Source organism: Sminthopsis crassicaudata, chromosome 2 (genome assembly GCF_048593235.1).
Source record: "Sminthopsis crassicaudata isolate SCR6 chromosome 2, ASM4859323v1, whole genome shotgun sequence".
NCBI classification, from domain to species: Eukaryota; Metazoa; Chordata; class Mammalia; order Dasyuromorphia; family Dasyuridae; genus Sminthopsis; species Sminthopsis crassicaudata.
In genome coordinates, this window is record NC_133618.1 from 321,663,688 (window position 1) to 321,678,919 (window position 15,232).

The window sequence follows — 15,232 nt, forward strand, 5'->3', positions numbered from 1 at the left end:
TATTTACAAGTAACATAACTTCAAATGTTTATGTAGGTTTTTTTCCTTTTAGTGAAGTCCTTGGAATTTATTTCTCAAATGGTCATTTTTATATTTATTACTACACATTATCTGCTTGCCTTTTTAAATGATTTGGACCACATTGTGTTTACATACAAAGCGTCTGAGTATACTGTTTCCCCACAACTTTGTCATCATTGTTTTGTTATTTTTATTATTTTTTGTTCAATATAATAAATGAAGTTCTGGATCCAAAGAAAAAAGAAAGATTCCCCTAAAATATTTTATGTTCTACAAAATACACATACTTATTAATATTTTATTTTAGTCATATTTATTCTTTTAATTCCTTCCCATTGTCAGCTATCATAATATAACATTAACTTGTTTATTTTTTAGTGAATTTTTCAAATAACAAGTATTTATATTCTTCACATTCCATCTTTTCCTTCACTGAAATAAAAAAAAAAATCTTGCTATGATTATATCAGAATTGCATTATAATCAAAGATTCCCATGAAAAGCATACAAAAAGGTAATTAAAAGCAAAGATAGTGTCTCCTTTTTCATAAAGGCCACAGTTTGATTCTTAGTTTCCTTTTGCTCATTAACTACAGACAATCTCACCTGGCAGTCTCACAACTACATATCAATGAGTGCTCATTAAAGGAACTAGCTAAATTTCTGTGCTTAGTTCAGAGCAAAGTGCCATGATCTTCTAATTCTTGCTTCATGGATGATAAATCTAAAGTGTTATCTTCTTTTACAAAACACATATCTTAAGTGTGCTCTAATAATATAACATTATTTAACATCACCAAATTGCTACCTAGATTCACTAGATTAATTTATTTTATCTTAATTCCTTCAAACTCAAATAATTTTGTGAAATATTTTTAAAAATTTTATTAATAGCTTTTTATTTTCAAAATATATGCAAAGGTAGTTTTCAGCATTCACTCTTGCAAAACCTTGTATTCCAAATTTTTCTCCCCCCACCTTAGGCAGCAAGTAACCCCATTATGGGTTAAACATGTGCAGTTTTTCTAAACATATTTCTACAATTATCATGAAAATTTATTAAGAAAAATCAGATGAAAAAGGGAAAAAGTGAGAAAGAAAAAATAAACAAACAACACCAAAAAAGGCGAAAATACTATGTTGTGCTCCATATTCAGTCCCCATGAGTCCTTTTTCTGGTTTCAGATGGTTCTCTCTATCACAAGTCTATTTTAATTGGCCTAAATCATCTTATTATTGAAAAGAGACAAGTCTATCACAATTGATCATCATATAATCAATCTTCTTGTTGCTGTTTATGTTGTCTTGGTTCTACTCATTTCACTTAATATCAATTCATGTAAGTCTCTCCAAACCTTTCCAAAATTATCCTGCTAATCATTTCTTACAGAACAACAATTTTCCATAACATTCATATAACATAACTTATTCAGCTATTGCCCAACGGATGGGCATCCACTCACTTTTCAGTTCCTTGACACTACAAGAAGGGCTGCTACAAACATTTTTATGGGTCTTTTCCCCTTTTTTATGATCTCTTTGGGATGCAGATTCAGTAGAGACACTGTTGTATCAAAAGGTATGTACAATTGACAATCCTTTGGGCATAGTTCCAAATTGCCTTCCAAAATGCTTGAATCAATTCACAACTCCATCACAATGAGTTTAGTGTCTCAGTTTCCCTTGCCAACATTTACTTTCATCTTTTCCTGTCATCTTAGCCAGTCTCAGAGGTGTGTAGTGATATCTCAGAGTTGTCTTAATTTGCATTTCTCTAATCAGTAATTATTTAGAGCTTTAATTTCTTTATCTGAAAATTGTCTATTCATATCCTTTGACCATTTGTCAAATGGGGAATGGTTCGTACTTATAAATTTGAGTCAATTCTATATTTTTTAGAAATGAAGCCTTCCCTCAGTTTTCTGCTTTCCTTCTAATCTTGTCTTCATTTGTTTTTTTTGTACAAAACCTTTCTAATGTAATCTAATCAAAATTATCCATTTTGCATTTCATAACGTTCTTTAGTTCTTCGTTGGCCATAAATTCCTTCCTTCTCCACAAATCTGAGACGTAGACTATCCTTTGTTCTTCTAATTTGTTTATAGTGTCACTCTTTATATTTAAATCGTGAATCCATTTTGCCCTTATCTTGGTAGAGGGTGTTAGATGTTGGTTAATACATAGTTTCTGCCATACTATTTTCCAATTTTCCCAACAATTTTTGTCAAATAGTGAGTTCTTGTCCCAAAAGCTAGAGTTATGATAGTCGTTGACTATTGTGTCTTGTGATCCTAACCTATTCCACTACTCTATCTGGCCCTGGAGGTTTTTTCTTAGAGAGTTCATTAATAATCTGATCAATTTCTTTTCCTAAAATGGGATTATTTAAACAATTTATTTCCTCTGCAAATCTGGGCAATCTGTATTTTTATAAATTCCTCTTCATTGATAAATTAACTCTTTTCATTTTTGACACTGTTAGTTTGGTTTTCTTCTTTCCTTTTGCTAATCAAATTAACCAGAAGTTTATCTATTTTAGTTGTTTTTTTTTTTTTTAATAAAGCCAGCTCTTAATTTTGTTTATTAGTTCAATAGTTCTTTCAATTTTATTAATCTCTCCTTTGATTTTTAGAATTTCAAATTTGATATTTTTATTGAGGGTTTTAATTTATTTCCTTTTCTAGTTTTTTTTAGTTGCACTGCCAAGTTTATTTGATCTTCTCTTTCTACATTTTATTCATATAAGCATCTAGAGTATAAAATTTTCTCCAAGAACTGGTATGTTGTCTCATTATTGTCATTCTCTTGGATGAAATTATTGACCCTTTCTATGATTTATTGTTTGATCCACTCATTCTTTGGGGTTAGCTTATTTAGTTTCCAATTAATTTTTGGGGTATTTTTCCCTGGACCTTTATTATACATAATTTTTTATTGTATTATGATCTGAAAAATGTGCATTTACTATTTCTGCCTTTGTTTTTTGATTGTGAGGTTTTTATACCCTTAGATAGGGTCATTCTTTGTGTAGATGCTATATTCTGCCAAGAAAAAAGTATATTTCTTTCTGACCCCATTTAATTTTTTCCAAATGTCTATTATATTTAACTTTAAAAAAAATTGTACTTCCTTAATTTCTTTCATGTTTACTTTGTGATTTGATTTATCTAGTTCTCATAGAAAGAGATTGACATCTCTCCTTAGTATCATTTTGTTGTCTGTTTCTTCTTGCAACTCTCTTAACTTCTCTAGGAATTTGGATGGTATTCCTCTTGGTGCATACACACACACACACACACACACACACACACACACACATACACACACACACATATATATTTAGTATTGCTATTACTTCATTATCTATGGTATCATTTAGCAAGATGCAGTTTCCTCTTTTAATTCAATCTATTTTTACTTTTGCTTGATCTGAGATCAAGATCACTATCCTTGCCTTTTTTTTTTTTTAACTTTAGCTGAAGCATAATCAATTCTGTTCCAACCTTTTGCCTTTACTCTGTATGTATATCTGTGCTTCAAATGTGTTTCTTGTAAATGGCATATTATAGATTTCTGGCTTTTAATCTAGTCTGCTATCCTCTTCCATATTATGGGAGACTTCATACCATTCACATTCACATAAAATTGCTAACTCTGTATTTCCCACCATCCTGTTTTTCCCAAGTTATACTTTTCTTTCTCCTTTCCCCCTTTCCCTCCCCACCAGTGTTTTGCTTCAGACCATCACCTCCCTCAATCTGCCCTCTCCCTCTTATCCTTTTCCTCTTCTACTTCTGTGCTGTCTTCTTTTAGCCTCCCCCTTTGCTTTCCATTTTCACCACCTATTTCTTTATAGATTGAGACAAATTTCCAAATCAAACTAAAGATGTCTGATATTCCCTCTTTTTGCCAAATCTGATGAGATTAATGTTCAATGTTCATCCCTCTCCCTTCTTTTCCTCAATTGCAGGAGGTCTTTTTTTTTTTTAATCTCATGTGATGTAATTTACTGTTTTACCTCCCTTTAACTTTTCTTTCAGTACAATCTCTTTTTTTTTTTATATATTATCACATTAAAAACTTATATCTATACCCTGTAAGTATACCCCTAACAAAGATACAATTCTCAAGGATTACGTATTTTATCTTTCTATATAGGGATATAAACATTTTAACCTTTAAAAAACAGTTGTTTCCCACCCCCCCTTCCCTTCTTACCTTCTTATGTTTCTCTTGAATTCTGTATTTGAAGATCACATTTTCTGTTCAGCTCTGGCCTTTTCATCAAAAACAATTGGAAATCCCCTATTTCATTGAATGTCCATCTTTTCCCCTGAAAGATAATTCTTAGTTTTCTGGGTTGTTGATTGTTGATTCCTGTTTATTTCAAGCTCCTTTGCCTTCCAGAATATCATATTCTAGGACCTTCAATCCTTTAAAATGGAAGCTGCTAGGTCCTGGGTAATCTTGATTGCATCTCCTTGATAGTTAAATTGTTTCTTTCTGGTTGCTTGCAGTATTTTCTCCTTGATCTGATAATTTTGGAATTTAGCTACAAATTCCTTGGACTTTTCATTTTGGGGTATCTTTCAGGAGGTAATTGGTGGATTCTTTCAATGTCTATATGATATCAGGAAAGTTTTCCCAAGATTTTTTTTTTTTTTTTTTTTTTTTTTTCCCCATCATAGTTTTCAGGTAGATCTCCTGGATTTGTTTTCCAGGTCAGTTTTTTTTTTTCTCCAATGAAGTATATCCCGGGGTTTTTTCTCCCCTATTTATTTTCTTTCTTTCTTTCTTTCTTTCTTTCTTTCTTTCTTTCTTTCTTTCTTTCTTTCTTTCTTTCTTTCTTTCTTTCTTTCTTTCTTTCTTTCTTTCTTTCTTTCTTCCTTCCTTCCTTCCTTCCTTCCTTCCTTCCTTCCTTCCTTCCTTCCTTCCTTCCTTCCTTCCTTCCTTCCTTCCTTCCTTCCTTCCTTCCTTCCTTCCTTCCTTCCTTCCTTCCTTCCTTCCTTCCTTCCTTCCTTCCTTCCTTCCTTCCTTCCTTCCTTCCTTCCTTCCTTCCTTCCTTCCTTCCTTCCTTCTTTCCTTCCTTCCTTCCTTCCTTCCTTCCTTCCTTCCTTCCTTCCTTCCTTCCTTCCTTCCTTCCTTCCTTCCTTCCTTCCTTCCTTCCTTCCTTCCTTCCTTCCTTCTTCCTTCCTTCCTTCCTTCCTTTTGTTTTGTTTGATTCTTTATGAGTCATTGAGTCTTTCACTTCCATTTGTCCAATTCTAATTTTTAGGGAATTATTTTTTTCAATTAGCTTTTTTACCTCCTTTTGCATTTGGCCAATTGAACTTTTAAAGGAGTTGTTTTATTCATTGGACTTTTTTTCCCCCCATTTCACCAATTCTATTTTTTAAGGAGTTTTTTTTTTCCATTTTACCAAATATATTTTTTTTAGTAATGCTTTTTTCAGACGATTTCTGTGTTTCCATTTCCAAACTGTCCTATAAAGCTTTCATTTCCTTTCCCATTTTTCTGCTTTCTTTTAAGATCCTTTTTGAGTTCTTTCAAGAGAACCTTTTGAGTTTGAGACCAGTTCATATCTTCCTTTGAGATTTCATCTAAAAGCATTTTGCATTTAGTGTTCTCAGGAGTTGAAGTCTGTTTTTCTCTGTCACCATAATAGCTATTTATAGTGAAAGATCCTTTTGCTGTTTTGCCCATTTTAAAAGGTTGAGGTCTGCTTCTGGGGCCCAGGGGAGATTGCCCCAAGCTTCTTCTATAGGACTACAGGAATTTTACAATGCCCTGGGGCTAGTGATACTGCAGGCTTCCTCCCTGAGCTAGTGGCCTACTACCATCTGTTATGCTGGGGTTCAGGGGGTTTACTATTTGCCTTCTGTTGTTGTGTTGGAGGTCTCACAGCTAGTTTTCTGATCCACTGGCTTCTGAACAGACAGAGTAGCCATTGCTGCTGTATTTTGGCCAACGAGCCTCCCTATTAGATTTTCCTTGAGGTCTCTCTGCCCTGGGCTTTCCTGCCCTCTGCCAGGCTGTGTTGAGACAGATCTTCCCTGAATTCCTTCCAAGTCATCTTCTGCTGAAAATTTGTTACTCTCCAAATATTTATGGGTTCTGTCACTGCAAAATCTATTCAGAGGCTTGATCTAATGTTGATTCTGAGGAAATCCAGGAAGAGCTCAAAATCCAGTCTATTCTCTGCTATCTTAGTCTTAGTGCTATCAGTCTATTCTCTGCCTTGAAATATTTTTAAATGAATAAATTAAAATAATTAAGAATTTTTTGACAAATGTTAATATCAACTCTTGCATCGTCATAATTTACTAAATATAATATTATTATTTTATAAACTTATGTGTATAAATTTTGATTCTTGTTTTTGGAATAGTATATATTCATAGAGTAATTTTAATTCTATTAAATTTGCTTGTCATGTGCATTTTTTAATGGTGTAGAGCAGAGGCTTCACTGTGGCCTAGACCAAATTAAAATGTAATTGGGAAATATTTTACAAAATATTTTAAAACAATGTCAAAATTAATTTGTGTTCTCTAAGTCAATATATAACCCACAGGAATCCATTTCCATTTGAATTTGACTGATGTATTGTATTTTTTTACTTTCATGGCCTGAAATTTCTTTTATTAAAACTTGGAAACAAATACTTAACTTCTTATGCCTAGGCCCTCTGACATTCAGTTACAGAAATGTCAAACCAGAAATTTTCTATACTGATAAAATCCAAGATCTGTACCAACACACGTTTATCAAAAAATAATTGTTTGATATATCCTTGCTCAAAAATGCCAATGGCTCTTCACTACCTTCTGAATAAAATACAAACTCCTTATTCTGTCTTGCAAGACTTTTCATTGTCTAATTCCAGCCTATCTCACTTAAATTTCACTCTGTTCTCTTTCACATTATACTGTATGATCCTACTAAATTGAATTACTTGTTCTTCCCTGAAATCATCTTGCTTTCTCCCTCTCAGGCCACTCTATCATCCATCTATGCCTAAAGTAGACTTCCTTACCACTACTGCTCATTTCAACTTATTGACATTCTTTCCCATTTTTAAGGCTCAGCTCTGGAGCAGCTTCCTCCAAGCAATGCTTTCCTGTTTCTCTTCTCCCTACAGCAAGAGTTGATCTCTTTAATCTTTCAAGTAAATTCAATAAACATTTAAGTATCTGCTATATGCAAGGTACTGTGCTAAGCAATGGAGAAAAAAGGCAAAAATGATATAGTTCCTGCTTCCAAAGAGCTTCCATCCTACTGACGGATAGAATGGGTATACTGATAAGTAAACACAAAGTAATTTCCAGAGGAAATGGGTACTCAGAAGTAGGGAGGCCAGGAAGTTCCTAATATTCAAAGTAGTTTAAAGTCAAATGGATAAAGTTCAGTGGACCTTGGATTACAGTGGCAAAGAAGATAATATTGTATCATCTTTAATTTCATTTCTGTATCCATTTCTCATGCTGAACCATTTGACCATCCAACTTGGTAGTGAGACTTTGTTTTTTGTGTCTTCAAGTAGCTGTAGCTGCTGAAGAAGTAGGGATTATAGCATTTGCAAAAGCAATTGCTAAATCACAGTCTATAAAAGTTGGTTCCCTGGATGGTAACTTCAAAGGCTAAGCTTTATTTAGGACCCTATTTTCTCCAAAGCTCTTAGACCACAGGTCCTGGAATAATCTCCACTTGAAAGTGGTAGCCATAATGATAGTTTGCATCTTGCATCTATCCCTCAATGTACTGTACTTGTTTAGCTAGTCCCCTCTGTATGTGGCAGTTGGTTATCAATTGGTGCGGTTGTCTCATCTCTTTTCTTGAGGGATTTCTTTCTGGGAAAATGACTGCAGGGCCTGGACTAAAAACACAGTAAGACTGGAAGGGTGAGAGCCATGTTATGAAGGCTCTAAATGTAAGTTTAAATTTTTGGATTTTGTACTAGAGACAATGAGTTGACACTGAAGATTTGAGGTAGGGGGTTGTACATGGATAATTAGATCTCTATTTTGGGAGCTGTGTTGAAGAATAGAGTGGAAAAATGGAGAAGTTGGAAGCAGAGATGCTAATTAAGTTCATAGTCCCAACAATGGGGACCATGGTTCATAAAGGATTAGGGGAGAAGAGAACCAGATGGCCTCAGAAGGACTGTAGTATGAACCTCATGGGATATGTGATCAAAGTGTCAGAAGGCAAGCCATTTGTGAGGCTTTTCTCTTTCACAACTATTATATACCTTTTACCTATTAGTCTCTACATTATTCCACTCTATTCTCTAACCTCACTCTCTGCATGTCCAGCAGCAGCTACATGAATAACAGTGAAAAATTTTACTCTGTTAATATATTCACTCCCCTGTCCCTATTTCTTCTATATTATGGGGTGGTAGCTGGTAAGAGGCTTGCTGTTATTCTTTTATTTTAGATGGAACAGAGCAAATTGTATAGGATGAACAAATATGTATGGTTTGCAATCTACACTATTAAATTAGTTTTCTCCCAAACTCACTCTTTTCCAAACTTCCTTATCTCTATTGAAGTCACCACCATTTTTAATGTTATCCAAGTTCACAATCCTATTATCATACTCAATTCCTTACTTATATGTGTCCTACTTATTCATACAGTTGCTAGTGTCATTTTTTATACCTACATCTTCATTTGTCCCCTGCTTTCTATTCACTCAACTATGATTGTCATTTAGACAATACTCTGATCTATTGAAATAGTTTTTTAATTGGTTTCCTTCCCTTAAGTTTCTCTCCACTTCAAATAATATTTCATATACCTACCAAAATGATTTTCTTTATATTTAACCTGTATTGGATTAATTGCTTTCTTGAGGAGAGAAGAGAGATGAAGAGAGGGAGAAAAATTTGGAACACAAGGTTTTGTAAGGTGAATGTTGAAACTTATCTTTGCATGTATTTAGAAAAATAAAATAATATTAAAAAAAGAAAGAAGAATGGATTTATACTGAAAACTTACTTAGTTGGAATCAGACAATAAAAATCTCTTTAAAACAGAAATTCACACATTTTGCTAGCTCCACTGATAAAATTAATTGAATAATTATTTTTTAAAAAACCACTATTTATAAATCTATTTTATCTCCCAGGGTTTATGTGAAGATTTTCTTAAAGTAATGAAACATTTTATAACATTACTTTCAAGAACAAAAAATGTTTTTGTACTATAGGTAAATAAAATAAAATAAAATAACAGTGTTTCCTCTTTTTTCTGTCTATTTTATACAGTTTATATAATAATAATAATTATATATTGTATATAACAATATATTTGTTATATTTGTTGGTTAAGACTTTTTTTATTGATAAGAATGTATGATCAAAAAAATTTGGAGGCCATTGAATTATGCTCTTTGTTCAACCAAGAATTCAATAACCTAGAGTGTAAAGGAGATGCCAAGGGAGAGGTATTCTAGAAGAATTCATAGGATAGGTTAAAAAGAGGACAAGGAATTAGGGAAGACTTCAAGGTGGTGAAACTTTTATAACTGGAAAGATATTTCAAAAAAAATAGAGAATTTTGGAGGAGATAAGGGTTTTTGGGAAATATATAATAAATTCCATTTTGAACATATTGAAATTGAGATGGCCACTTTACACTGAATCATTACAATTATGATTGTATATTTTTAAGGGCAGGATCCGTATAATTTTTGATTTTTGTGTCTGGGCCTCCATGTAATAGCTGCTAGTTGGTGATTATTGATTAATTATTAGTATGGACATCTTTCTCAGAAAGAATCTAAAGGAGCAACCCTTCAGTCTCACGGCCACTTTTCTGAGAGATCCTTAAAAGGTAGTTCCAGAATCAGTTCAAGGTCATTCCAACCTGGAACCTGCAATGGAAGAAAAATAGAACTCCTGAAAAGCAATAGTTTTTAGTGGAGGAGGAGGAATTTCATTTGTTCCCTCCCTCCTTCCCCCCCCCCCACATCAGTCATGCCAGTTAATACCAGAACTACTTAGTTAAATGGAGACACCACATTCAGCAATTGGATTGTCAGTTTCAGAGACATTAAGACACGTTTGAAGATACAGAAACACGAGCTGTAGGTGCTCAAATATGAAAATGCTCAGATACAGAGATTTAGTCACTCAAGGCTAGAGTATTCTTCAAAGAAGCATATGACCTCTGGCAGCAGAGAAGATATCTGGGTAGGAATTTTCAAGAGACACTGTGTCTTGTTAAGGAAAACTCTGGTATTCCAGCTGAACAATCCACTCAGCAGAGATGAGGAGAGGACTCCTCATATAAGGACTCCATAAGAAAGATTCGGCATTAGCAGTGTTGTGAGTTACCTTGATCAAATATATGTGTATGTTCCTCGTGATGCCATACTCTTAAGTTTGTGCCCACTCTTCCCATGTATACTGTATTTTGAAAAAGTGTGCTTCAGGTTTATGGGGAAATATTTTGTGGTCACTATAGTTATTGTATCACTTTAGTATATGCCTTTCTATGAGATAATGTATTACTGGATGATTTTTAAGAGGAAGCAGTCTAATGGGTGCTTGGGAGCTATAGTTTTATAAGTAGTTAATCAAAGGCAACCCTAGTACCTGGGAATAGCTGCCACCTGTGCAAACTAAACTCACAAACATGGTACAGGTTAGGGGAGTATCCCAGGAGTAGTATTACATTAATATTTGAAAGGACCTCATTTGCCATTTAGACCAACACAAACATGAAAAATAATCCACTTTACAATATACCCAAAACAACCTGCAATGAAGTCCCAAAGCAGCCCATTTAATTTTCAGATAGCTCTGTTAGAAAGTTTTTCTTCCATCAAGTCTAAATTTGTCTTTTGGCAGCTTATACCCTTAACTCCTAGTTCTGCCCTCTGGGGCTAAATAGAGCAAGTCTAATCCCTCTTCCACATGACAACCTTTCAAATGCTTGAAGACAGCTATCATGTCCCCCTGGAGTCTTTTCCAGGGTAAATATCCATATTTCCTTCAACCACTCTTCACACAGTGGGCCATTTCATGTCATAAATAAGAATAATGATCCAATTATATATAGTTCTCTTAATATTCCCAAAATTATTCACTAAAATCAAGATTTATTCTTGATCTAAGTATATAGATCCTCTTTAACACTAGGAGAATCTTCTTTTTGTGCCTAAGAGCAAAATTTCATTCTTTTGTTTTTAAAATTCACAGTCCTTTACTTTTCTTAATATTGTGGTTTACTTTCAAGTAGACAAGTCCTATCTCCAGAAGAAACATTAGTGAATTAAAATCTTCCTTGGCCCAGAGTTTTCTGTCTCCAAATGGTATTAGCCATATTTCCCTTCCCATCTACATTCAAATATTCATCTAGAAACTAAGGTGAATGTTCATAATTTTGTCTTGCCATTTCATCACATTTCTACTTAATAACACATTTTACTTTTAAGTTCATTTTACTATCATTCCTCTTGTTAAAACAAGAAAGATCATAGTTTTGTTTCATATATCTCTAACCATTATCTTATCAGGATTTCTAAAATTACTCAAGCATTAGATATTTTTAGTTTGTTTGATGAATCCAGTTCACTCTCTACATCATATACTGAGCCATGTATCTTCCCTTTGCTACACAGTAGACTAATATGTGATTGTTCTAATTAAAATCTGGTAGAAAAAATTATTACAAGAAGTAATGTATTAACCATATAATGTTTTGGAATGGTAGTGGGTGACTGTCATAATTTCTGCTTCTACAGTATATGAAAATGGAAAATAAAGTAGTTTTTTTGTTGTTGTTGGGAAAGAAGATTTCATGTTATCTGTATTTGCAGGCTTTCTGGCTCATATGCTGGAGGAATCCTTGCTGCGGGGGTGTTTTCATTTTCTCGCTTAACATGGCAGTGGTCCATTGCAGCAGAGGTTTTTAGCCTAAACAATTTGTTTGTGGGGCTGCTTATGGCTCTTGCTGCACATTTTGAGAAGGCAACAACTGCAGAAGACAGATCAAAGGTAACCTATTTGATCAAAGTAAAATTATTTTTTGTTTTAATTTTTGAATAAGTGCTATATTTTTAAAAAAAGAGAACTTTAGTTTAAATACTAAACTTATATGTTCCCCTTACATTCACAGCAATCTATATACTATTGGCTGAATAAGTATATTTGGTTATTTTAGAATACTGCTATTCTACCCTTCATATACCCTTCTCAAGTATGTAGTGAACTCTTTCTTTGCATGCATGTAGTGGGAAAAAATAGTTTTGCTTTGATTAAATGTTGAATAACTTGGAGCTAACTTTAGATGCCAGTATTATATCCCACATTCTATTTACATTGTCCTGTGTTATTAGTGCTTGTTGAAGAGTATATCATACATTTTGCTAAGTGTGTCCTGAATGGGATAAATTTGTTTATTCATTTATTCATTCATTCATTTATTTAGTAGAGGCTTGTGAGTTCATCAGTTTAGAGAAAAATTCCTCAGAAACTTTTTCAGCATAGATCAGCACCTTTTTTTAAAACTTAAGAGACATCTTAGAAGATATGCCTGGGGAACTTCAGAGTGTAACATTTTACTATGTGACCTTAACTTCTACTTCTCTGGGCCTTTATCTGTAAAGCAAAGGGGTAAGGCTAAATCACATCTAAAATCTTTCATAACTTTAAATTCCATATTAGTATAAGATATTAGGAGTATTAATTCACATACACATAGTACTTTTAACTTTCTTCAACCTGAAGTATATCCTTCATTTTATAGAAGAAACTGGATTTCAGAGCTGATAAGTGATTTGGCCACAAGATATAATATTATAAAGTGTCAGAGTTTGCTTCCACAAGCAAAGTTTCCCTTCTAGCACATAGCAACCCATGACCTACCTTCTAAGGAGAAACAAAAATTTCAGTTAGATTACAAGGTACAAACTAAAATATGGATAATCATCACCACTAAAGTTTTTTAATGTTGGTAAAGGATTAGCTATGTAACTATTCTCTTTTCCATTTCAACTACCTACCTATACAGTCTGGGATACTAAATGAGCCTTCTTCTTTTTTTTTTTTTCCCACTAGGGTATCTCTTGGTTGAATAAGAAACATCAGTGGATTTGTTATTTATTTCCTTGTGATTAGGACTTCTATAATAATAAATAACAAGATAGGAGTTTTTTCCTTAATTATTCAATTAATTATTTCGAGCCAGTTAGTTTAAACCTGAAAAAAATACTATAAAATGTTGAACCATTGGTGGGTACTACTAGTATGTTTGCCTAGTAGTGAATCATATTTCCTCCAAACGTGCCTGAGTAATGGGAGACAATATGACATAGTGAGTAGAGGGCCACACACTGGTTGCATAACCCTAAGAAAGCTACTGAACGTTGGTGCCCCAGGCAGCTGTGTTAAGAATTGATGCAGCAGAGAACATTATTATCCTTGTAGGGAAAGTGAGTGTCCTTATCTTGGGGTTCTCTGTGCCAATGAAATAACAGCTCTTCTCCTTATGCTAAATAGTCATCTCTGCAGCATCACTAAAAATAGATTTTTCAAACATCCAGGTTCCTAACTCTGGAACCATTAGAAATAGCAGAGGATTATTTTGTGAAAACTGTGTTTATCCCTTAATTACAGCAAATATATACAAAATACTTTGTTTTCAACAATTCAGTAAAGTAGGGAATAAGATTGTATTGTTGTCCCGTTTTTTTAGATTATACAAATTTTTTTTAGATTATACAAATTAAATTCTGTATTAACTATGATCAGCTCTGCATATCCCATATAGTGCATTCTTTCTTTTCATGTATGCAATCAAAAAATAGTCTTGCTTTGATTAAATATCTAATAGCTTGAAGCTAATTTTAAATGTCAACGTCATATACTCCATTCTATTTACATTGTCCAGTGTTACTAATGATTCTTAAAAGTTATGCCAAACATTTTGCTAAGTGTGTCCTAAATGGGGTAAATTTCATTCATCCATCCATCCATTCATTTATTCATTCATTCACTTAGTGGAGGCCTGTGAGTTCATCAATGTAGGAAATATGGATTGGTGGTCACAGAACTGGCCTTGAACTCAGGGAGACATTAATATAAATCCCACCTTTGTCACATTTTGACATGTGACCTATAGCAAATAACTTGTTTAGGGAACTTTCTAAGACTCAAAGTTGGAGAGGAGATAAAAATCTACATGAACTACATAATCTACATAAATCTACATAACTAGAGGAAGTGCCTTACCTATAAGCTCCCTATATTGAAGAAATCACAGACTCTAAACAAGATGTGACCTTGGTTATAAAGTCACTGACTTTTAGAATGATTGCAAAAAATATTGTTTATTCTATAAAACAAAAACAAATGTAGTATTGCAGTTATCCCAGAGATAAGAACGGTAAATTATAGTGAAACTGTTGCCATCAAATAAAACTATTTCTTAAACATTTTTGGCAAACAGGGATGTTTCAATGTACTGGAAGCACATAGAACTTTAGAAAAATGAGTATAGGGAAAACAAACACAATTCTAAATATGTTATCATCCTGGAAGTGTAGCTAAAGAACAGTATAAATGTTTTTGTTTATAGTTCATGTAATAATGTTAAATAAATTTAATGCCACTTTAGTGCTTGTATGTTACATTTGAATAAGTGATTCATTTAAAAGGAGGAATAAAATTCAATTATTACTGCTGTTAAATGTATTTCTGAAACTTCACTCTCTTTCCATAAGTTCATTCCTATTGAACCTGTTCTTCATCTTTAATGCCTTTGGTCCCTCTATTCTTTTATATTCTAGTTTCATCTTAACTTCCCATTCTTACTTCATTTGCCTATCTTATTGTAGATCTTATGGTCAGACATTTCACTGATGCACTGATGACAACTCTGGAATCCTTTGCTCACTTAACCTTCTAGTGTTTCAATTTTGTTAATTCCACACTTTCGTTATCCATCCTCCTTACTCATTTTTTTTTTTTTTGACTTACACTTCAGAGTTGGCAAAATGACTGATTAAAGTCACAGAACCTTTTTTAATGGAGTCTACCAGAATTTAGGTAGATGATTTATATATAAATATATATATATGTATATATATATATACATATATATATATATATATAGGGGAGTTATTAATCTAGCTTCTTATTGAATTTAGCTTATTATTCTTTGAGCAGTTGTTCCAAGCCGTCTTCTCAAATCCCTAAATA

General features: G+C 33.2%; 1 protein-coding gene across 1 annotated transcript in view; it reads left to right on the top strand.

Annotated features, from left to right (window-relative positions):
* TMEM260 (transmembrane protein 260) overlaps positions 1-15,232 on the top strand; it is a 109,820-nt gene that overhangs the window by 55,804 nt on the left and 38,784 nt on the right. Inside the window, exon 4 of the mRNA XM_074290210.1 lies at positions 11,851-12,028. Coding sequence (XP_074146311.1) covers positions 11,851-12,028 — 178 coding nt within the window. The remainder of the gene's footprint in view (positions 1-11,850; positions 12,029-15,232) is intronic.